General features: G+C 42.7%; 1 protein-coding gene across 7 annotated transcripts in view; it reads left to right on the forward strand.

Moving 5' to 3' along the window:
- ATE1 (arginyltransferase 1) overlaps positions 1-23958 on the forward strand; it is a 125509-nt gene extending 101551 nt beyond the window's left edge. For all 7 annotated transcript variants that reach the window (XM_053923381.2, XM_024555524.4, XM_053923377.2 and 4 more), the window contains one exon: positions 20648-23958. In XM_053923381.2, coding sequence (XP_053779356.1) covers positions 20648-20826 — 179 coding nt within the window. In that variant the 3' untranslated portion in view covers positions 20827-23958. The remainder of the gene's footprint in view (positions 1-20647) is intronic.
- Positions 23959-25493: the final 1535 nt, after the last annotated feature.

Below are 25493 nucleotides of genomic sequence, written 5' to 3' on the forward strand. Positions count from 1 at the left end.
GTTATAATAGATAATACCGCTGTGACAGTCCCTTGCTCCTGAGGTTTTGATGTTCTTAAATTGATTTTTAAGGGACCATCAATCTCTCTGTCCCTTTTCTTTTTCTCTGTCATCTATGGTTAATACACTAGGTTGTTTATTCTCCACAGATTCACTTTATCAAGTTACAAGTCAAATGAAATGGAAATCTGCTAAGCTCCAAAATGAAAACAGTGATCGAGAACATGATTGCACAGAGATCTAAAATGAGGTTATTTTGTATGTTCTCGCTTGCCGTGTTGTGAAGGCGCCGCCGCGTGCCGCTGTCTGTTCTGAAGCGTTACCCGGAGCCGGAGTGAACAATAGCCGCGTGCGTGTGGCAGTGCAGGAGTCCTCGGGCTGCGTCTTCGTGTTTGTGGTCGTTGGTTTTCGTAGTTCTCAGTCCTGCAGCACTGTGCTGTAGCCAGAATGGCAAAACCTTGTTAACGCCCCCTGACTTCTGTGCCCTGGCATTTCTTAAGGTCTCGTGGGCCTGTCTGACTGTGCGAGGAGGGGTATCTATTTCCCCATCATGGTCCGTAAGGCCCCGCTCCCAGAGACTGGTGGCCCCACCGTGGATCCTGCGCACCTCCCAGGCGATTCTGGTGTGCCCCGAGGTGGAGGACCACGGCGCCGGCACCCGGCTGTGTTCAGTGCGTGTCTTCTCTGAGGACCTGGCCGTGCTGATGCTTAGACAGGCCTGCAGAGGTGACCTCACCCCCAGACCATCTGATCAAGCCCAGGATAAAGTGATGCCATCCACAGGTGTAGTGAACACGAGACACGTGAGGCTGCTGCCGGTGTGACACAGTGGGCTGCTTCACGGCGCACCTCCTTTGTAAATGGAAAGGGCGCGCTCTAAAATAATGACAGGAAGTGTAGTGTAGTGAACACACGAACCAGTAACAGTCGTTCATTGTCGTGATCAAGTATATATTGTACGTAATTGTATGTGTTGTACTTCATGCCACTGGCAGCCCGGTAGGTTTGGTGGCACTGGCATCGCCACAGATGTGAGTAATGCGTTGTGCTGTGATGTTAGGGTGGCTGTGAGGTCGCTGGGTGACAGGGATTTCTCAGTTCCATTATAATTCTATGGGACCAATGGCATATATGCGGTTTTTTGTTGACCAAAACGTACTTATGCGTCGTATGACTAGTTGGAATCGTAGAGGACAAAGCCTTTTCAGATGGCCTTCTTTCACTCAGTAAAATGCATTTAAGGTTCCTGCGTATCTTTTCATGGCTTGATAATTCATTTCTTTTCATCACTGAATAATAGTCCATTGTCCGGATGTACCACAGTTTGTTTATCCATCCACCTACCGAAGGGCATCTTGGGTGCGTCCACATTTGGACAGTTATAAATAAAGCTGCTATAAACATTTGTTTTCAGGTTTTTGTGTAGACATGAGTTTTCAGCTTCTTTGGGTAAATACGAAGAAGCGCAATTGCTGAATCATGAGGTTGAGTTTATGTGTACCTGTTCTGTTTTAATGGTTGTGTTCTGCGGTATGTATTATTGGTAATAACTGCCCCCACTGGTGGACACTGAAGTTTTACTTTTGCTATTGCAAATAATACTACAACATACTTTTAAATATACATCCTTTTGCATGCACACGATCTCTATAGGACATACTCGTAGAAGTGGGGTTCCTCAAAGGCAGTGTGAATTGGCCCAAGCGTACTACCCTCAGCAGCACGTAGTACTGTCAAGTCTCCCTAGGCTCAGGAGAAGGAGTTTGGCGGGACCAGAGGGTTTATAGATCAGACCTAAAGATTGTAACTTGTAGGTGAGACTTTGAAAATCCACGGACGTGGCCCTGGCTGGTGTGGCTCAGTGGATTGAAATCTGGCCTATGAACCAAGAGGTCACGGGTTCAGTTCCTGGTCAGGACACATGCCTGGGTTGTGGGTCAGGTCCCCAGTTGGGGACGTGCAAGAGGCAACCAATCTGTGTATCTCTTGCAGATAGATGTTTCTCTCTTTCTTCTTTCTCCCTTTCTTCCCCTCTCTCTAAAATAAGTAAAGAAAACCTTTAAAAATAAAAATCCACAGACATGGATGAAATTTCTTAAGGAGAAAGTATAGAGCAAGAGGAGAGGATGACCTAGAAGAGAACATGGTGTAGCTCCACTGGTCACGGAAAGAACCGCCCTGGCGGAGAGAGGGTGAGCGTATCAGTAAAGCCCACGGCAGAGTGGACTTCAGGGAGGAGGGAGTGGTCCTCTGCGTTTACTCTTTGCTGAGGGTGATGAAATGTGTCCTTGTATTAAAGGAGGAGACCCTTTGATCTTCGTGAATACAGTGAAGGTGCCCGAGCCAAGATACACATTGCAGTCAATTCTGGAGTGAGTGGGAGGTGAGGAAATGGCCATTACAGGCCATTAAATAAACACTCTTTAACGGAGAGAAAATGCAGTAAGCTGTAACTGGAGGGAAAGTAGGAGGTTACAGGGACTGGCGTGTGGTTGTGCCGGATGGCAGTCTTCGACTTCTGTGAAGTTAGTGCACAGGAACTGTGCGAGAGGAAAACTGAGCACAGGAGATAACTGTGATCTACAGAGATTATGTGCAAACTGGGGCAAGACCAAGAATGGGGAAGAGAATAGACTTCCGGATTGAGAGAGACCCTTGGCAGAGAAAGGTCCATTTGTATTTGCCCCTGAGGTGAATACTGTAATGTCTAATTTGACTTTATACCCCAGGAAATTCTCAAAGGTTTTACTGCTTAAAGGTACTTTGAGATTTCTCTAGTTGGATTCCCTTGTAAGGAATCAGAGTCACTCCAGTGCCAAATTCACTCTTTGGAAATTAGTATTATGGCCAGCTTTTGTTGTAAGTGCGATTTTCAGGGAGGTTACCAATGAGATTGCCTGTTCGCACCAAGTTACTAGTTTCTTTGAGCCGTCACATACTCGGAGACTTTAAAGCTACTGATTAAAAGGTGTCGAATCAGCTGGCATCGGAGATCCTACAATGAACTGACTTGGTGTGTTGGATTAGCTACCATCAGCTACCCCTGTGTTAAGTTATATTAAATATAGTACTGCTTTTTCCTAGGCCTGTTGTTGTTTTGGTCACTAAACGCCGGCATGCTGTGACGCTGGTAAGGGTCTCTAACGCATCAGAAGAAACAGAACAATGTGAAAATGCCCCAGTAGGCTGGAGTGATAAGTATGTCAGAACAAAGTTTGACAAAGAATAAAGTATGAATAATGCTTGGACTACAAAACCACACACAAACATGAGGGAATATAATGGGAGTCTGAAGAACATAGTTTATCATTTGTTAATTTTTTTATTTTGAAATAATTTCAAATTTCAGAAAAGTTACGAGAATAATACAAAGACCTTCATACCCTTTACCCATGTGATAACGTGTTAACCACATTTGCTTTACCATTTTCTCCCTCTTACTCTGAGAACTGGGGGAGAAAATGGGGACAGTTGTAATTGAACAACAATTAAAAAATAAAATAAAACAAGAAATATAATTAAGTGCATAAAATAATCGAAAAGGAAGTAACTCCTTTTTCCTTTCCACAATGGCTGCGCCAGTCTGCATTCCGTACAGTTCACCAGGGTTCCTTTTTTTTTTTCGGCATCCTCACCAACACTTGTTATTTATTGATTTATTGACTCTAGTCATTCTGACAGGTGTGAGATGATAACACATTGTGGTTTTAATTTGTATTTCTCTCATGATTAGTGATGTCGAGCATCTTTTCATATGTCTATTGGCCGTCTGTATGTCCACTTTGGAGAAGTGTCTATTCAGGTCCTTTGCTTATGTTTTTTTAATTGGATTGTTTGGTTTTTTGATGTTGAGTTTTATAAGTTCTTTATAAATGTTGGATATTAACCCCTTATCAGATGTATCAGCGAATATCTTCTCCCATTCAGTGGGTTGTCTTTGTACTTTGTTGATGATTTCCTTTGCTGTACAAAAATGTTTTAGTTTGATGCAATCCCATTTGTTTATTTTTTTTTTGTTTGCCTTGCCCAAGGAGACATATCAGAAAAAACATTGCTATGAGAAATGTACTAGATTTTACTGTTTATCTTTTCTTTTAAGATTTTTATAGTTACGAGTCTAACATTTTAAGAGTTTAATCTCTTTTGAGTTTATTCTTGTGTGTGGTGTAAGAAGGTGGGCTGGTTTCATTTTTTTGCACGTATCTGTCCAATATTCCCAACAGCATTTATTGAATAGACTATCTTTACCTCATTGTGTGTTTCTGCCCCTCTTATCAATTATTAATTGACCGTAAAGGTGTGCATTTATTTCTGGGCTCTCTGTTCTGTTCCACGGACCTCAATGTCTTTTTGTGCCAGCACCACGCTGTTTTGATTACTACAGCTTTGTAGTATAATTTGATGTCAGGTAGCATGATTTCCCCAACTTTGTTCTTCTTTCTCAAGATTGCTGTTGGTATTCGGAACCTCTTGTTGTTCCATATAAATTTTTGGTTTATATTTGGTTATATATATATTGGTTCTAGTTCTGTGAAGTACACCATTGGTGTCTTGATAGGAATTGTGTTGACTCTCTAGATTGCTTTGGGTAGTGTGGACATCTTAATGATGTTAGTTCTTCCTATTCATGAACACGCTATGTGCTTCCACTTATTTGGGTCTTTTTCAATTTCTTTCTTCAGTGTCTTACAGTTTTCCCAGTACAGGTCTTTTACAACCTTGTTTAAATTTATTCCTAGGTATTTTACTCTTTTTGATGCAATTGTGAATGGGATTGTTGTCTTAGTTTCCTTTTCTGATAGTTCATTATTGGTGTATAAAAATGCAACTGATTTCTGGATATTTGTTTTGTATCCTGCTACTTTACTGAATTCACTTAGCAGTTCAAGTAGCTTTTTTTGGTGGAATCTTTAGGGTTCCACCAAAAAAGTATCAAGTCATCTGCAAATAATGGCAGTTTTACTTCTTCCTCTCCAGTTCAGATGCCTTTTATTTCTTCTTCTTGTCTGATTACTGTGGCCAGGACTCCCAGTACTATGTTGAATAAGAGAGGTGAAAGCGGACATTCCTGTCTTGTTCCCGATCTTAAGGGGAACACTTGTCGTGTTCACCCATGGAGTATGGTGCAGTGGGATTGTCATACGTGGCCTTTATTATGTTGAGATGTGTTCCCTCTATTCCCACTTTGCTGAGAGTTTTTATCATAAATGGGTGCTGTACTTTATCAAGTGCCTTTTCTGCATCTGTCGATATGATCATGTGGTTTTTATCCTGCATTTTGTTTATGTGGTGTATATATCATGTTTATTGATTTGCGGATATTAATACCAACCTTGCATCTTTAGAATAAATCCCACTTGATCATGGTGTGTGATCTTTTCAATGAATTGCTGTATTCAGTTTGCTGATATTCTGTTGAGGATTTTAGCATCTGTGTTCATCAAGGATATTGGCCTATAATTCTTCCTTTTAGTGTCCTGACCGTAACATTTTAAAGAGCATAGTCCAGTTACCTGGTAGAATATTTCTTAATTTCATGAAATGTTCCTTATAAGTTTTTTAGAATCCTAGAACTTAAAAAAAATAATAATTAATGGATTAATTAAATTTATTGGGGCAACATTGGTTAATAAGATTATATAGGTCTCAAGAATACATTTCTGTTGTGATACATAATGTCTATATTGCATTGTGTGCCCACCACCCAAAGTTAAATCTTCTTCTGTCAGCATATATGTGACCCCCTTTACTGCTCCCTCAAGCCCCTTCCCTCTGGTAACCTCCACGCCGTTGACTGTGTCTGTGAGTTTCAGTTTTATATCCCACATGTGCATGAAATCACACGGTTCTCAGCGTTCTCTGTCTGACTTACTTCACTTCGCATGATATTCTCAGGTTCCGTCTGTGTTGCAGATGGCAGTGTCTCATCTTTTCTGATGGCTGAGTGGCGCTCCGTCGTGTGTATGTGCCACGTCTCCTTCACGCAGTCCTCCGTGGAAGGACACTTGGGTTATTTCCGGGTCTTGGCCACGTGAATAATGCTGCAGTGAACATAGGAGTGTGCATATCTTTGCAAATAAATCTTTCTTTATAATTTGATTCAGATTATGAATCAAATCCAAAAATAGCCTCCTAGGACATTCTTGCCAAAACTATATTTCTGAAAAGGCATCTAAGGAGACACATATTGTCAATTCATCTCACTGCTGGGGACTTGAATTTGTTTCACTTGGTAAAGTGATACGTATTAAGTATAAAATTAATGAGTATTTTGTAATTGTTAATAAATAATCAGTGTTTTGTAGGGGTGTACTTTGAGATAATGTAAATATTCTTTTTTATCAAACGTATTCTCCTTTTTACATCTATCGATAATGCTGTTTGAGTCATTTATTGCTGAGGTGGCTGCCAGAGAATGGTTTCCCAGTTCCATCGCTCCTTCTCCTTTCATGTGCTGGCATTCTACCGTAAGAGAAAGCAGTCCCTTCTTCCTGTTTGTTTAGATCAGCGTGAACTCATGGAATCTTACTTCAGACAATGTATCGTAATCCATTACTCGCATTATTTATTTTGAGTGCTCAAATTGTCTCAGATTCGGCCAGCGGGAACCTTTTCAAGGTGACTCCTGTATCCTTTTGACATGTCCCATCATTCTTTGGGCATGTGCTTACCTCCTGGCACAAAATACTCCAGGCTCATCTTGTACCTTCCCTGACCCAGCTGTGCAATTAGGCACTTCTCCCAGGAGCTCGAGTTTCTTTTCACAGAGAGTAATATTAGGAAAACAAGGCCTGGCAGTGAGTGTGCTCTCTGCTCCTGAGGCTGCATTGCGTCCAGGCCCTGCAGCAGACAGACCTAGGAAGTACGTGGCCATATACATACATACACACACATCCGTTCACCCACCCACTCGTTCACACCTACTTTTATATCTGTAGGTCTGTGCAGCGTATAAAAACCGTGCATTTTCACCAGCACCTCCAATTCTAATCTAACACAGCAGGACTCGTTCTCGTCTTCTCCTTTTCTGTACTTGTACCTCCCTTCTATGACAGAGAAATCCGACTCTCATCTTTCCCAGTGTATTTATTTATGTGATCAGTCCCCTTGTACGTAACTAATCTCTTGACCACACAGGCCACAGATGCCTGAACTCACAGGCTGTCGCTTTGGGCCCGGCCCAGCCCTAGCACGCGGCAGCTGTGCAAACCGACTTCCCTTTGCCTTTGAGAAGCTGCAGTGGCACGTTTTGCCTGCAGAATTTACATTTCTTTCACTATATTGTTGTCAGTGTTCAAATGTAACCTTAATGGTGATGTAAGAAGTATTTAAGAGAGTATTTAAAGGTCAAAAGACCTAGGGTAGAAATTTGAGAGCATTCAACCCTATTCTTCATCAAGAGGGATTTTATTAGCATCTTACACAGGCAAACAGTATGAACGAGTCCACCCGGCAGTGCGCTGAGGCACGAGGTAGGTTGGCGTGATTTTTGCGTGCAGTTGCCTACGGGTCTGGCGCCCTCCTGCTTTGCTCCCGTGTAACCCTTTTCAGGCCTTTGCTACCGAATGCCCATACCACCGAAACTAATCTGAGGCTCTTTCTGGTTAGAATTATCTTGGCGATTTATGTTTTATATTTTGTAATATGGTCTCTGGGAACCAAGAAGTTTTTCTTCTTGGTCAACATCATTATCATTAGATTAACAAAATTAGTTTTTTCCCCTTAAAAATTATATTTTTGCCAGGGCTGTTTGGCAAGAGAATGATATTAAAGACATCCAAATTGAAAAGGAAGAAATAAAACTATTTTTTTTGAAGATGACATGATTTTGTATGTAGAAAATTGTAAAGAATGTACCAAAAAATGATCAGAACTAATAAACAAGTTCATAAAGGTTACTGGATGAAAGACCAGCACATAAAAATCTATTTTATTTCTGTATACTTACACTGAACCATCTGAGAGTGAAATTAAGTAATAAGTACTTTCACTTATAATAAAAAATTAAGTGAATAATTTTATTATAAAAAGAACATTTTTAGGAATAAGTCTAAAAACAGTATAAAACTTATGTTTTGAAAAATACAGAATGTTGGAAGAAATTATAGAAGACCCAAATAAGTGGAAATATATTACATATTCGTGGGTTGGAAGACATATTAAAATACCAGCTGACTTCTTTGCAGAAATTAACAGTTGATCCTAAAATTTGCATCAAAATTAAAAGAAACAGAATAGCCAAAGTAATCTTGAAAAAGAATAATAAAGTTAAGATGGTGTGGTTTGGGCACATAGATAGATACATATAACAAACTAGATTTGAAAGTCCAAAAATAAAGTAATATTTGTGGCCAATAGATTTCCAAAAATTATACTGAGATAATTCAATGGGGGAAGAATAATCTTTTCAACAGACAGTCCTGGGTCAGCTGCATATCCATGTGCAAAAGCATGAAATCGTGTCTCCATTTCACACCGTATGCAAAAATTAATTCAAGATAAATGTAAAGGGCTTAAAATCATAAAAAAAAACTTACAAAAAAAGAAGAAGAAGAAGCAAATCTGTATGACCTTGGATTAGGCCAGCGGTTTTCAACCTTTTTCATCTCATGGCACACATAAATGAATTACTAAAATTCTGCAGCACACCAAAAAATACTACATTTTTTGCTGATCTCACATACCGAAAAATAGGTATAGTTTTGATTCATTCACACCAAACAGCTGTTCTTTTAAATTTGACAATCTAAGGAAAAGAAGTTGGTACCGCTGACTAAATAAATAGTCAGGAATTATATGTTTTAAAAATTCTTCTGGGGCCCTGGCCAGATAGCTCAGTTAGTTAGAATGTGGTCCCAGTTGTGTGTTCAATGCCCGGTCAGGGCACATACAAGAATCAGCTGGTGGATGCGTAAATAAGTGGGCCAACAAATCAGTCAGTCAGTCTTTCCCTCTCTCTCCCTTTTCCCCTCTCTCTCCCCTTTCCTTCCTGTCACTCCCTAAAAATTAATAAATTAAAAAAAATTCTTGTGGTGCACCGGTTGAAAATGCTGGATTAGGCAATGGTTTCTTAGACATGGCAACAAAAATATAAATAAATAAATTAGACTCTGTCAAAGTTAAAAACTTTTATACTTCCAAATACACCACGAACAAAGTGAAAACCCAGGCCAGGAAAGGGGAGAGTGTATTTACAGACAGTGTATCTGACAAGGATCTGGTGTCTGGAACACATAAAGAACGCTTACAACTCAGTGAAAAGCCAGCCCAGTTTCAAAATGGGCAAATGATTTGAACAGACATTTCCTCACAAAAGATAAACGAATGGCTAATAAGCACATGAAAAGAAATTTGCACCGTTAGCTGTCAGGGAAATGCAAATCAAACCCACAAGCTATGAGTTTACACTAGGGTGGCTCTAATCAAAAAGACAGGTGACAGCCCTGGCCCGTGTGACTCAGTGGGTTGAGCGCTGGCCTACGAGCCAAAGGGTCACTGGTTCGATTCCCAGTCAGGACACATGCCTGGGTTGCTGGCCAGGCCAGGCAACCCCCCTGTCCCTCCATAGGAGGGGTGTGAGAGACAACCACATGTTGATGTTCTCCCCCGCTCTTTGTCCTTCCCTTCCCCTCTCTCTAAAAATAAGTAAAGTATTTTTTAAAAAGACAGGTAATAACTAGTGTTGAGGAGGCTGTGAAGGAATGGGAACTTTTCTTACGCTGCCGGGAGGGACGTGAAGTGGCACACGCACCGCGTCGGACTGGCAGTTCTTCAGTGGGTTCAGCGTAGAGTTACCAGGTGACCCCGCAGCTCCACTCCTAGGAGACGTGACAACACGCACAACCTTGTACACAGCGTTTGGAACATTGTTTGCAGTGGTTTAAAAGTGTAAGTAACCCAAGCATCTGTCAACTGCTGAATGGGGAACAGGTGACGGAGCCACACGGTGGTGTGCTGCATGGCAGTTAGAAGGACTGACGTGTTGGGGTGTGTGCCACAGTGCCGGGGAACCGAGAAAACATTGCACTGGGTGAAAAACACCAGCCACGTACCGTGTGATTCCATAGGGACAGAAAGTGGAATCACTTGGTGTTGCTTAGGACTCAGGAAGTTGGGGGAAAGGTGGGGTGACAGAAAATAGGTCTGGGGCTTCTTTCTGGGATGCTGAAAAGCTCTAAAATTAATATGGTGGTTGAACAACTGTGACTATGCTAAAAAAAACCAACATGGATTTCTGTATTTTAAAAGGCTGAATTGTATGGTTATCAGAATTATAGCTCAAAAAAGCTGCTATTAAATGGTATTCTACAAATAACCTAAATATAGGTTTGTTTTTTTAGCTTTCATTTTTACCAGAAAAATAACTCTGTGTGAGATTACTAACAGCATTATTCTTTATATTCTTTATATAATGGGAAAGTCTATAATTCTTCCTGATGGATTCCCAAAGTAAATGGGCTTGAAAGATGAGCTGATGGGGCTGCATCATTTTTGTCGTAACTGCCGTGCATTCCCTGTGGCAGAGCCTTCTGCTATCCCGTACTGAAGCCTCCTTCCTCCCCACCGTCCCTTCCTTCCCGCACGGTCAGGAAAACAGAAGGTTCACACCTTATGTCCGGTAGTCTGAATCGTAGTGGACGTTGGACCTTCCATACCTGAGTTTGATTCCTGAGTTTAGTTCTAACCATGCATTTGTTTCAAAATTTCACATTTTCACATTCTTTCATTACATCACGCTTTTGCCCAAGTGTCTTTAGCTTCCTTAGCGTTACCGTGCCTGCCATTTATACAGCCGTCTTCATGAGAAGCTGTACAGCACGTAACTTGTTTTCATGGTTCTGTGATAATGCTGTAGCAATCAGTAATGAAGTTAAGAAAATAGACTGTTTCATCATTTTCTGGAAAGCCTAGAAGTTATCAAGTCTCCATGAGAATAATGAATGAGTTAAATTCCCATAAGAAGGAGACATAAAACTTTAATCTCTAGATTCTTTTCCTTTGAAAGCGCCTGTGGTGTACAGCACATCCCCCAGGAATAAAAAGTTCAGGGAAAATCAGGCAGTTGTTGAGCAGAGTTTTCTTGAAGATTCAAACATCATAGAGTTGACAGCCTACTTGTATCAAATGCTTATCACAGAAGAGTTTTTGCAGGGTTGCCTTTAGTTGTTTTGCTTCACGAAATTAATTGTGATCCATTAGAAAACAGGAAGATGGAAGAAGTTCTTGTTGGCGCACACTTCCAAGGCATCTTAATATGCTGGCAGTTTCCCTTCGATGAGATGGCAAACGGTCTTTAATCTCAAAATGGCTTATTTTTCTGTTATCTTAACGGTCTGCCCAGGAAGGCGCCAGCTGTGTGGGCTCAGCTCTGCAGATGTGTGTCTACAGGACGCCGATCGGGCAAGCACTGCGAGATGAGGGTAGAAGGCTTCTGTGAGGACTTAGGGTGCATTTTTAAACTTTAGTAAATAAATCATAACAACTAATTTATTTTCAATATTTTAAGTATCTGGTAGAATTTTTTTTGTTTAGCTTTAAGTTGGTTTTCAAATTATTTAGGTATAATATGCCAAAAACCAGAATCTGCCTTTATTGTGAATGATTGTAAAATTGCAGGCTGTTAAGCCCAGAAAACAGAAATGTGTTATTTTGTCTATAGTGATAAGTGGGTTCTAACATTGATACAGTATAGCTATTGAAAGGGTGATTGATTTGATTTTCTGGCCTTCATATAAAGTATGGCAAAAATGTGATTGAAACCTATTTACATATTCAAATGCATCTTATGCAATTGTGAACCCTGGTGACTTGGGTAGAAGATTGGTGGAGCAAGAAGAATGGCAAGAGAGAGGATTGTGGGGGACTCGATGCCATTCTGTATTTATTTCTGTATTACTTGAGTTTTGCAACAAGCATTCTTTTGTGACTTAAAAAGACATTTTAAAATAATACACTTACTATTGAGTATTCAGTAAGTCCACAGATGACTAATTCCCAGAAAATTTGTTGTTAAAATTATTGAAATATTTTTAAATTGCTATTGTATCTTTCCTGATTCTCTTATTACATGTCTTGTTGAACTCCGTTCCCTTCTCCTGGAGTACTGGCAGTTTCAGATTGATGTTTTTGGTAGGCAGAACCCTAAACTTACATTCCAAGTTTGAATTGCAGTTTAAGATGTTTTAGGCAGAGAAAGATACGCTTTCGTGCTACTTTCTAACCTCTATAATATTTAGGTGCACTTTCATAGTCAAAGTGTGGCAAATGGGAAAAGTTGAGATTGTGGCGCAGTTAAGAAAACTTAATTTGTAAATTCGTATTTCAATAGATTAATAAAAAGTTTTAGTTGAGTTTCAGCATAATCTGGTGAGTTGGTGTTAGAATACCACATTATTTATAATATTAACAATAACAACCCCACAAACTTCCAAAGTATTTGAACACTAAGACCAAATGTATTTGCATCTCCAAGTGACTAGGATACATAAATATTTAAGAGATGAGGAGAGGATTTTAAAATTTATTATTACCACTTTTTGTAATTATGTATGATGTTAGAAAGTGAGTAGCTGGTTGATATCTAAGAATATTATGTATTTGATTACTTTGATCCAAAGGTCTCTGAAGTATTTGGACTAAAAACTATTAAATTTGATTGATTTCTAGGTTATAAGCCCTTCTAAAAATGCTATGAATTTGGAAATTTTAATGAGACATGTATCGGGTTGACCAGAAAGTTCGTTTGGTTTTTTCCCGAAACATGGCTCCGGCAGCACTTAGTTGTCATTAACGTCATTCAGAACAAATCTGTTAGATTTTATTGTGACAGCTGTCATAGTAGCATGCATTAAAAAAATTTACGCCTTATTTCAAGAAAGGTAAGAACACAATTGAAGCGCAAAAAAAAAAAAGATCTGTGCAGTGTGTGGAGAAGGTGCTGTGCCTGATCGAACGTGTCAGAAGCGGTTCGAGAAGTTTCGTGCTGCAGGTTCCTCACTGGATGATGCTCCACGGCCGGGTAGACCAGTTGAAGTGGAGATGATCCAATTGAGACGTTGATCGAGAGTAGTCAGTGTTATACCACATGGGAGACAGCCGACATACTCAGAATATCCAGATCAATACAGTTATTGGTGAAAATGAAAACTACGTCACTTATTTTATGGAAAAAACTAAACAGACTTTTTGGCCAACCCAGGATATAGGTAAATAATAGATACCAGTAGCCAATTTGGAATTTGGTGTTTGAAACTTGTATATTGTAGTATTGCCAAAAATTTGATTTGCATTTAATCTTAAATAGAAATGAGGTACAATTGATCCTTGAACAACATGGGTCCCCTTATACGTGGATTTTTCCAGTAAATATATTGGAGAATTTTTTTGTAGATTTGCCACAATTTGAAAAAACTTACAGATGAACCATATAGCCTGGAAATAAGGAAATACTAAGAAAAAGATATGTCATAAATGCATAAAATATATGTAGATAATAGTCTATTTTATCATTTACTACCATAAAATACAAATCCGTTATTTTAAAAGTCTAATACAAAATTTATTAAAACATGCACCTGGACACACATCATGCGCGGCACCACCTGCTGTCCAGGAAAATGCAAACTCGGGTAAAGATGCGTTATCAAATCGCAGCTGCGCAGAACGAACTGCAGTACAGGCTTTGTCACTGCACCGGTCCCCTGGCCGCCTTCTGTCGCTGTTGCGGGGGCTCCGCTGCTGTGGTTCCCCCTCACAGAGCCCGGTGACGCCCATCCTCCCCACGCGAGCGGGGGTCTCTCCGGCAAATCGCACTTCGCCGCCCAGAGTGGCGTCTCATGGTTCTCGAGGGTTTGTCACCGTGTTCGGGGCAACACCGCCAACCTTGCAGAACACCGTGGAGCCCACCCACAGTGCCACCAGTGGTGGTGGGAATGCGTGCAAGGGGCAGAGAGAGGCCGTGACACTACAAGAAAAAGTTCGAGTGCTTGATACGGACCGCGGATTGAGGCCTGTGGCTGAGGTTGCCTGCCGTTTTGATATAAGTAAACCTAGCGTAAGGACCACTGTAAATAAAAAAGAAAGAAAAGAAATATGTGAAGCCATCCCTGCAGCTACACCAGCAGGTGTGAAAACCTTGCACTTAGAAGTATCTTTGTATCTTTCACTGAAAAATGCAGCTTTAATGTGGTGTAGGACTGCTGTAGGAAAGGCATCCCTACGATTATGGTAAGGAACGCATACCTATGGCTATAATATGATTCGGGAAAAAGTGAAATCATTATACAACTTAAAGCAAAAGGAAGGCGAAGGATCTAAAGCTGGATAATTTAATGCTAGCAAAGAATGGTTTGATAATTTTGGAAAGAGGTGTCTACCTTTAAAAAATGTCAAGAGAACAGGAGAAACAGCTTCTGCCCACCAAGAGTCAGCAGGTGAGTACAGGTTTTTAATGCAGGCATAAGTGCCCTATTCTAGAGGAAATGCCACCAAGGGCATGTGTTAGTGAGGAAGAGAAGCAGGCACCAGGATTTAAGGCAAGAAGGGGTAGGTTAACTCTACTGTTGTGTGCAAACGCGGTCGTGTTTATGAGCAAGGATGTCCTTACCTACAAAGCTGCTAACCCCCCAGTCTTGAAGGGAGAAGATAAACACCACCTGCTAGTCTTCGGGTTGCACAAGAAGACCTAGACCACGAGAACCATTTTCCTGGGTTGCTTCCATCGATGCTTTGTCCCTGAAGTCAGGAAGTGTCTGACCAGTAAGGGCGTGCCTTTTAAAGTTCCAAGTTTGGGCAGTGCCTCTGGCCACCCAGAACCCCAGGGGTTCAACACCAATGGTGTCAGAGTGGTCTGCCTGCCCCCAAACTCAGTGTCTCTTGATTTAGCATCTCTAGGTCAGAAGTCGTAAGGACCTTTAAGACTTATTCCACACAGCAGTCGTGGAGAGGATTGTGAATGCTGTCCAAGAGAACCCTGGTAGAAAGAGCAGCGTGAAAGTTCTGGAAGGATGGCACCATTGGAGATGCCATCAGACCCGAAAAAGTAAATTCCTCCTGGAGAAACTGTGTCCAGACGTTGTGCACGACTTCATAGGACTCACGACAGAGCAGTCAAGGAAGTCAGAGATCGTGGGTGTGGCCACAAAAATTTTGAAAAACAGTCTGGGGGGCTTTAAGATACGGGTCTTGGAGAGATTCAAGAGCTCACAGACACCACACCAGCAGAACTGACAGAAGACGACTTGGTGGAGGTGAGAGCGTCCGAACCAGTGAGGAAGGGGGTCAGTTCCAGAAAAACAGGTTAACACTGGATGCTAAACGGTCTGGCAGAGGGGCTCCCATTACTCCAGACTGCCTTTGGTTCTTCACAGCATGGACCCTGAAGCTAAAGCTCACAGTGGGAGCAGGATTGGGACGTAGAAGTGTTTTTACAGACACGAAAAAGCAAAGAGAGAAATTACAGCGTGTTTCTGTAGAGCTACACTTGTGCGCCTGCCTCTCCCACCTCAGCTTCCTCCTCCTCCCCTTCCCCCTCCCCCACGTGGAGACAGTGCAGAGGACGGCCCTGCCGATGACCCACTTGCACTTAATGGAGAGTAAATAATCAGCTAAGAAGTGTCCCTGTTGTGTGCGTGAGTGCCTTCATGTGCAGATCTAGGAACCACACGAGAACTGTGGGGGACATTTGTGGGTGGCTGTCGTCATCACGCTCACCGGGCAGAACACCATGTGCGTGGCTCATGTGGAAGTGGATAACCTGTCCTTACGGAAGGTGAGTGACATTTTGTGTGAAGTTAATAATGTCTTCGTGTTCTTGTTGTCTTATGATGTTGCTGTCAAAGAATTGCATCACTATACAGCATGCACCTCTCTCATAGTTGGAGAAACTGCATCACAGGTACGTGGTATATGAAAAAATGTAACAGTCTCCAGTACCGTGTAAAGAATATAGCTGTAATACTGTATGCCATAGGAAGTTTATAATGATTTATTCATTAGTGTGTAGGCTAGGCTGCCTTGAAACAGTCGTATTGCTGCTTTTTTTTTTATCAGCACTACATGAACTGTCTTACCTGAAGATACGAATTTTTCACATTATCTTCTCCTCGATGTCATGTTAGTAATATGTAATCTACAGCGTTTGTATTACATAAGACAGATATTAAAATATTGTATCACATTGTATTACATAAGACAGGTATTATACAATATGGTGTAGGTACTGGCAGACAGTTCATCCTGTGAACAGGTGATGCAAACTTAACAGTATTGATACAGTTCAGTACTGGAAGTGTATTTTCTCTTCCTCTGATTTATTAATAATGTTTCCTTTTCTCTAGCTTAGTTTATTGTAAGAATACACTATACCAGGTCTGTCCAGAAAAAGCCCAGCCATTGTTAGTATAATGAGAACTGTTTGCGCAACATTCGTGAAACCTGGCAGCCAAGGACAGTGGACTGGAATGCGCATGTGTGAACCACGAGGACTTCACTGTACTAGTCAGTGGGGGTGGTAGGCACTGTTGAGTGAGCATGTGGACTGTGTGGCCATCGCATTCAAAATGACAGCGAGTAAAGCAACGAATCTGCATTAAGCTTTTTCATTAAGCTTGAATATTCTTCCGCAGAAACTATTCACATTATTCAGAAGGCCGCAGCTATGGGCAACTGGTGATTGGCAGCTTCATCACGAGAACGCATCCACTTACGTATCAGGTCTCATGCAGAATTTTTTGGTGAAACATCAAATCACCCAGGTGACTCAGGTCCCCTACAGCCCAGATTTGGTGCCCTGCGACTTCTGGCTTTTCCTAAAACTAAAATCACCTTTGAAAGGGAAGAGATTCCAGACCATCGATGAGATCCCGGAAAATACGAGAGGGCAGCTGATGGCAATTGGGAGAACTGTGTGAGGTCCCAAGGTGCCTACCTTGAAGGGGACTCATGTACAATGTTTTTTGTATCTTGTATCTTCAATAAATGTCTCTTTTTCATATTACATGGCTGGCTACTTTATGGACAGACCTCGTATAATACATATTCCATACAAAATATGTGCTAATGAACTGTTTTTGTAGGCTGTTAGTAGTTAAGTTTGGGGGAGTCACAAGTTGCGTGTGGATTTTGAACTGCACAGGGGACGGGTGAGCCTGACCCCCACATTGTTCTCAGGGGTCAGCTGTATATGTTTTAACAAATGAAAGAACACAAATTTTTCACTTTGTAGGAAGAATTCACTTTAAAACAGTTGATGTAAATTACACACCACGGTGGGTTTTTTCCTAATCATCTATTTTTATTTTTATGTGTCACACTAGAAAAGAATAAAACTTAGAGATTGGCATTGCATTCTGGATAAAATACGATGTTATATCAAGTCTCGTGTTTCTGTTTGAACACCCTATCGTGTGTACATACTTTAAAGTTCCAATTTAAAAATATGCAAGGGTTTCGATTTAGATTTTGTGCAATTTTGCTGATGCCCTTGCGTCTCTCCTTTGCTGTTCTCACGGATCTTTATGAGTTTTTTATTTGCATTAGACTCTAAACGTCCTTGAATCAACCTTTTCCTGCCAGTAGTGTTTATAGCTGGGCGATGGAGGTAGTTAGGCGTTGTACTGTGCGCACATTAACTGACAGCAGGGGCCAGGGCGCTGCCTCCTCCTTTGCCCGTCACTTACCCTGGTGAGGGATGCGGTAACCGCCAGGTTATAAATGTTCAATATTTTCTTGTTTTAAAAGTACGTGGATTTTCTCCTTCTGTTGGATAAAGTAATTTGTAAGAAAAACACATTGAAGTTGGTCTGTCCAACCAGGGACACCAGTGCCACTGCAGGTGTTTCCAGCAGAGAACATTTAAGGCAGGCATTGGTGTTGCTGAGAGCCCAGCAAGGACCAGAGAGCTGACCCAGCGCTGGGTCAGCAGCAGCAGGACACCGCCACCACGCCTGGGCTCAGAGGAAAATGGGCCCAGGGGCCAGTGCTAACTGTGGAAACGGGAACCCAGGCAACTTCAAGAACAGATGGAACTGCTGCCAGAGAGCAGAGAGCAGAGAGCCAGGGAGGGGAGAGAGAGGTTTGCAGGAGACACACCCTGGCCTCTGTCTCCCCCGGGTGCACCTCCGGCTGCACAGAGCAGAGCAGAGGCAGGGATTGGAGCTGAGGGCAGATGACAGCTTTGCAGAACCCTTCTCCTGAACCTTTATTCCTTTTCACCTTGATCCCCTCTGAATATGTCCAGGATAAAGCGAAAATTTAAAACTGCACCGGCCTTCAGTTCTGCGGACATGACGAGGACCCTCTGGCTGCACCCTTGGTGTTTCCTGGCTCCTCGCCCATCTGTGCCTCCCCAGGCCGGGTTCTCAGTGGGAGGGTGTGGGCTTCTCTGACCTGTGTAACCTCTTTTTGGGTGCACGGTGAGCTTGCACCCCCTCCCCACCCAGTTGAGCAGGCATAGAACTGGTCCGTTTGGAATGTGCTGATCCCTTTCTCACAGATGACTTCGATCAGGGAGCCTCTCAATCTGTAAAACGGGTGTCTCTCTCAGGTACTAGGGGGGAGTGTTGACTTCTGTCTCCTGAAACTGATCTTGGATGATCTATCCTGATTAATTAATGACTGACTGATGGAGAACACAGCAATAGTTGAAGAGTAAACAATATTTGTTGCTTCCATTACAAAATAATGAGTGAAATCCAACTTAAGTATTAAAGAGTCGAGGTGGGCGTCCAATAAATGTTTGTTTATAGTAAATGTTGTGGAAAGTTGGTTACTGACTGAGAAACGAGGTTATAGCTGAAAGTCCCTGAGAAATCCAGAACAACCCCGTTGGTTTTAGAAAAGGAAACCAGCACTCCCACATGTCATGTCTAGAAGATCCAAATGTAGCAAAGAGATAAAATGTGTCAGCCAACCTTAGAAACTGTTTTTAAATTATGAAAGCCTTATGGTCATTATAGAAAATCCAAAAACATGAGAGAGAGAGAGAGAGAGAGGGAGAGTCAGTCCCACAGTGTGGAAGCCTGTTGTGATACCCGCTCCAGAGACAGCCGTGTTGGGGCACCAGCGGGCGCTCACTGTGCCAGGCCCTGGGGAAATGTTGGTGGCAAAACGTTGCATTTTTTTTACTTGGTTTTTACTTTCATGGCCCTTTCTAGAGGAAAGGGAAACTTTCCGGGGGAAGGGCGGTGGATCTGTCAGGTGGGGTGAGCGCGATGCGGGAAGAGAAAGGAGAACCAGGGAGAGCGGTGCTGCTTTATGCCAGGACCGGGAGGCCTCCGAGGAGCCGCCGGCCGAGTGATCTGATGAAGCACGGTGGACAGAGAGAACAATTACTTGTACTGTATCTACTCTTTTTCCCTTCATTATCTCGCTTTGGCCATTCAGTGGCTCCGTGACATTTTATCGATGGGTTTACTTAACGAATGTATTGACCGGTTCTCCGCTGACGGACACGCAGGTGGTCTGCAGTGCTACGGAGCCTCAGCGCCAAGGCCCTGACGGCTCGTGCAGCGCTGGGACGGCTGTTCCCGTCTGCCTGGAAAGGCTTAGGAAACCGCGGACGCTCAGATTCCGTTCAGACCAGGTTTTGAATCAGGGTCTCTGGGGGTGGGAGCCAGGATTTCACGTCTTTCAGCGGTCAGGGAGCCGCCGCTGTAGGCTGACTCCTAGAAGTGGCCTAGCTGAGTCAGGGACAAGAGACGTTGTGCGTTTTAGTGGGTGTCATAACATCATTCTCTGTGTTAGTTAGAATTAGGAGCAGTTGCCAGTAATGGGGACCTAAAATAAGTTGGCTTCAATGAGTTAGTTTGTTTCTGCTTTATGTAAAGTTCTAGGTGCGGGCAGTCCAGGCCTGGGCGGGCAGTTTTGTTTCACAAAGTCCTCACGTACTCGGATTCCTTCTTGATCTTGTTTTTGTTGGACTGCGGGGGTGGGGGGGGACTCCTAACCTCGAGCTCCAAGACAGAAGCTTGATCTCCTACCAGGACGTCCGTGCAACGTGCCACAGAATGGAGGCACTACCACAGGAACTTCAACTTGGACTCTCGGAGCCAGACCTTGGTCACAGGGCCACACCCAGCTGCTTGGGAAGCAGGCTTTCCTCTGGGAGGCCCTGCTCAAAACCAGACATTCTTTTATATGGGGGAGGGGGGTACTTGTTAGTGGCAGCCATGGGCAGTCTCTGCCATGCCCTCCCGGGAAGCTGTGAGGATCTACCTGCTGCCCACAGACAGGGAGGGCCCGCTGCCCACACCTGGCCTGCCGGGCCAGCCCAGGCTGCCAAGGCCTCGGGAAGCTCGGCTCGCGTGAAAACCCCAGACAGTTCTGGCTTGAGGGGACACAAAGCAAACTTCAGGCAGACTCAGGAAAGAGGCCAGAGCTGTAACCTTTGTTGTTGTGAGAAAATAACAAAGGTGCTGACGGGCAGTTTTTTAATTGCCTGCGATTCTTTGTTTCTCCCTGGCGTTCAGGTGTTACCTTTCAGCACACTCAAGCTGTCCTAACGTCAATGCGGTACACCCTCTGAACGTGCCGCTCAGGGAGGACATCTTCGTGCTGAATTGTCGTCTTCCAAATAAGTGTTTTTAAATCAGGAAGTGGAAAGTACTTCGCACGTGACTTTCTCACCGGCGTCTTTCTGTCGTTGCAGTGGACGAAGGTCGCAGTAAGGAGCCCGACCGCCTGCAGGTGCTCTACAAGAAAGCCATCCTGCCTTACGGGGTCTATAGGAGACAGCGCAGGGACGCCAGCGAGGAGGCCGACGTGCTGCAGTACGCGGGCCTGGTGGGGCAGGCGTGTTCCGAACGCATGCTGCTGTTCCGGAGCTGAACCCGCCCGGCCCGCTTGGCCCGCACCCTGCCCGGTGCCCCCGCCGGGTCACTCCGGGGAAGCCCTATGTCCACCCACGGATCTGACTTCCTTATGTTGACTCTTACGTGGCTTTTCTAAGCTGCTTTGTGGCAATGTATTTGTGAGAATCTCATGGTTAATACAAAGATTTAAGAAACACATGACCTAGCCTCATAGTTGGGGTTTATCGCTTTGGAAGTTTGTTTTATGGACAAGGTAAAGTAAACTGCTCTTACTGCTAGTATTTTGGAAAGTAAAACCAACATGTGCATCTCAAATAACTTAAATTACAGTTGTGCGTTTTTGTTCTCTTAGAAATCAAAACAGACTGTTTCCTCCAATCCATTTAAAACATTGGTTTATGCTTAAAAAGAAACCCTTAAGTGTGGGGAAGGAGGTGGGAAGTCTGTTTCATTGCTTAGAAAATGTGTTCTCTAGAGAACGAAACTGCTGTTACTCCGCGTTCAAGAGTCGGCCACCGCGGAATGCTCGGCAGTCTAACAGGGAACTCGGAAAAAGGAGGCGCAGACTCTAACAAAAAGGTGTCTGGCCATCGCCGTCTGCGCGCCTGGGACAGCCCTGCGCATGTCCGCTGCCCTGGCCTGCTCTTCTCCGGGGAGAAATGGTTACTGGTGTTCCCTTTACTCTCGCAGCACCCCACTTGGGACAATAAAATACATGTTTGCCCAAGTTATATATTACAGAATTTGCTCTATTTTTAAAAATCCAAGAAAGGGAGGTTTTTAAAGAAAAACGTTGGCCCCTGCCTTCACCTGGCTCTCACTCCTTGAACTCAGGACACTCGTCTTTGGTTATTGATTAAGCATTAGTTAATAATCCGACTGTGCGCTTTTATAGCTGTGCTACACGTCACATTCAGTTAGGTGGGAACCCTTCTGACCTCTGTTCCGGGGAAGGGGTGGGACTCCACTGCTGGCCCTTTGACTTGGGCGTCACGGAGGAGGTGCAGCGCTGGCCGTTGGAAGCAGAGGCTGCCCCTCTTGTCCTCGCACCTTCTTTCCTTTGGCCCTTTGCCCGTCGAGCAGATGCCCCTTGTCCGCCACCGTGCAGGCGGCAGGCGCTGTGCTGGGAGGAAGTCCCGGCGAGCTGTGTGGAGGTGGTGTGGACAGGAGCGTCCCCTCCCTGGGCACTTTCTCAGCTGGTCCCCGCCCGCTGTGGCCTGCTGCTCGGCCCTGTTTCGCCCGTTTGTCTGTTGTCTGTGGGTGGATCTTTCTGAAGCCATATCATAAAGCTTAGTAGTTTGAATCTCACTGCTGATTTAAAATTGTTCTTCTAAATACACTGAATAAAACATAAAATAACTTCAGCCAGCTAGAAGAAAAGGAAGGCTCATAAAACAATGATTTAAAAGTCAACTGTCTAGAAATTCAACATCCAAATAAACTGTATTCGTTTAGACCTGCCACGTGCAAACACTTGGCCACCTGGGGACAGAGTCGCGAGCAAAGCCATTTTCTCTGTGAGCATGGATTTTACTTCTTCTGGAATTTTCTTTTTCAAAGTAGTCTCCCAAGAGCATTTAATTGACTCTTACTTGGAATTGCCTTTAGAATCTGTGGAAAATTTTTTCTTTTTCCCTCTAAAATGAAAATAGCTTAAATTTTTTTGATTAAAAAATGATACTGTAAGCAATTAAAACATTAAGAAAATATAAAGAAGAGGGTAAAATTAATCAGAAATCCTGCCATACAGAGAATTGTCATACACACACACACACACACACTATAATTTTAATATAAAGAGAACTACGCTCTACCTGCTGTGTGTTCTCTCAACAGTAAGTTACGGATGCCTGCACTTGGAAAGAAGTCCGAGCTAGGATTTCAGGAGCATTGCGAGCGACCTGAGCATCAGCGCGGTGAGGCAGGGTCCGGCCGCGGGCCGTGGAGTGGGGAGGGCCGGGCTGGCGTCGCAGCCACATCCATCCGAGTGGGGAGCTGCGGAGTGTATTCAGAAATCAGAGCTCTTGAATGGCCAGTGAAGAGACAACTTGTGTCGTAAGCAACACTGGTTTCTTCCTGCAGAATTCCATCTAGGGTTCCTTCAGAGGAGAATGGTCACCCCTGTCTGGAGACCGTGGTGCCGTCCCTGCGGGTGGCATTTGGCCGGCTCCAGTGAAGCTCCAGGGAGAGGTGGGCATGATGATATTCTGCTTGTTTGGTCGCAATACTCATGTGTTGGGGTTGTTTATTTTTTATTTTTTGAGAACAGATACTGTATTGGTCCTAAGAAGAAACATGTCTTGAAAAGATTCTAGTTCTTTTGAGTTCTAGCTGAGCATTGATAGTGGGCCAAAGGAGGGTAATCGGGGAGCTGGTTTGGGCCACTGACAGGCAGTCGAGCCGAGGCATCTGGTTGTGTGTTAATAGCTGTCATCTAAAGACTACACGAGAACCTTTCAAAGACAGCTGATAGCTTTTCATAGCCGTACGCTTTGCATTTAGAATCTTAGTGCTCTAGTCCCTTTCTGATTTCAAATAAATTCAGGCCTGCCTTCCTGTCTTGGGGAAGAAATGTAATAGAGATTCCCCGTGCTACCAATATCTTTACTGAAATTACTTCAGTTCCGTTGACATTTTTGTTCTCTTATTTTTAAAAAGTGTACTCTGAGCACTTCCTATTTTCTAAAAGAGAGAAGCTATTATCAGATAAATATATTATTCATTTGGTTAAAATTATGTTTGCTTTCAAACAGCTTATCTTTTTATCCATTTTGCAAAATATCAGTTGTGTGTGGTTGCTTAACATATTGGAATCTTTTATGTCAATGAACCTTTTCGGAATTCTGAACAATACATAGTTTGATTTTATAGGCTTTACATTCAGTACGAATAAAGGTGAGAAAGAATATGATGGCCAGTTACCTAAAATGAATCTACTTGTTGCTAACTTTAAAGCAAAGAGGGGAACCAAATGGGTGCAATTGGAAATGTTTACATTGGAAGTTGTTCACACGTGTTCTTTTTCAGAAGACCAGGAACTGTAAGACCGACGGGTTCATTGCATGTTACATGTTTTGCTCTCGTATGTCCTTTTTGGAACAGTCCAGTCAGTAACGCTTACGTGCGAAAAATAAAGCTGTTTCTATCAGTAGTGGCTCTTGCTGGTCAATACGTAAGGGACATGGGCTGTCACCTTTCGAATTCTTGCGTGCACTTCACCTGTAGTGGCTGCGGAAAACAGGTGAAGCATTGGCCGTATGAATCGCGATACTTAACTCTCAGTGACTGGGGTTCCGGATCATTTAGTTGCTTAAATCAACACATGATGGATTCCTTTCTCACGAATGAAAACAAGTAAAGTAAATGTCTCCTTAAGCGAAAAGTCTGGATTTTCACAAGTGAGGAAATAGACATTATTTTACCCAGAGGGATTCGAAGCAAGATTTCAGTTATAACCTCAAATATAATTTCTCTTAAAAAGTTTAGTTTGCAGAGAAATTTTCATAAATATCTCATAAAGCAAAGTGGCTTTTTAATGCAAAGTGTGTTTTAATTGTTTGTAGTAGTTCACAGTGTATTGGTGGAGTACATTTACAAGTGTTTGTCTTCTTACAGTGAGGAGGATCCTGGTAGGTTTGTGATAAAATGAATTCAATTTTCTAAGTTATTTAAATATTAGCTACAATTCCCACTGACACTTTTTCCAGAATAGAAACAGTCTTCTAGTTTATTTCTTGAAATGGACAGTTTTCACCAGAGTATTTTGACAATACAGAAAAGTATACAGAAGGAAATAAAAGTCACAATCCCATCGTTACTACTGTCATTCACAATTTGGGTGTACATCCTTTCAAACTTTCTGTCTTCATGTATGTATATGTTTTTTATTTTTAAAGAAAATTTAAACCATACTGTACACAATATACATGGGTATATTGTTTCATAACTTTTTTTAGCTATTTAATATATTTGAGCATCTTACTATATTGCGAATATGCAAATAAATGAGGAAAGGATGTCATTTTAATGGCTGCATAATATTCCACAGTGTCTATTGTTTTTTGAGAAAGGGAAGCTAAGGCTTCAACCCCTTATTATGTAGGATTATAATTGACCAGCAGTAACTGTTCATAACAGTTGTTGGTAAAACCTGGTAATGTTCTTAATTCCTCATCTCCAGTTCCCTTCGCCCTTCACTGCACAGGGGGGATGTTCCTTTTCCTTGAAGATTCAGAAAATGGCTAGCTTTTACAACTTTGTTCATCTCCTCTCATTTCCCCTCAACTAACTATTTCCTGGGAGACCTACACTACTAACTTTACGGTTTGCGCACCTCTAAAATTTTCAGTTAGAAAATGTCTGTCTTAAAAGCTTAAAGTTATTTAAAATGTATTAAGATTCGGATTCACTGATTGTTTATAGGACAAAGGCCTTTACATGGGTGTAGTGGGAATGGTGGGTAACTGGACCACCACTGTTACTGATTTAGCTACATTTCTTACTTTCAAAAATACATTTGTACTTATTTTTTAAATCCTTACCTGAGGACATGCCCATTGATTCTAGAGACGAGGGGAGGGGAGAGACAGAGAAAAGGAGAGAACCATCGATGGGAAGGGGAAACACCAGTTGGTTGCCTTCTCCCACACACCCCGACCAACCAGAACTTGAACCCACAGCCCT

Source organism: Desmodus rotundus, chromosome 4 (assembly GCF_022682495.2).
Source record: "Desmodus rotundus isolate HL8 chromosome 4, HLdesRot8A.1, whole genome shotgun sequence".
NCBI classification, from domain to species: Eukaryota; Metazoa; Chordata; class Mammalia; order Chiroptera; family Phyllostomidae; genus Desmodus; species Desmodus rotundus.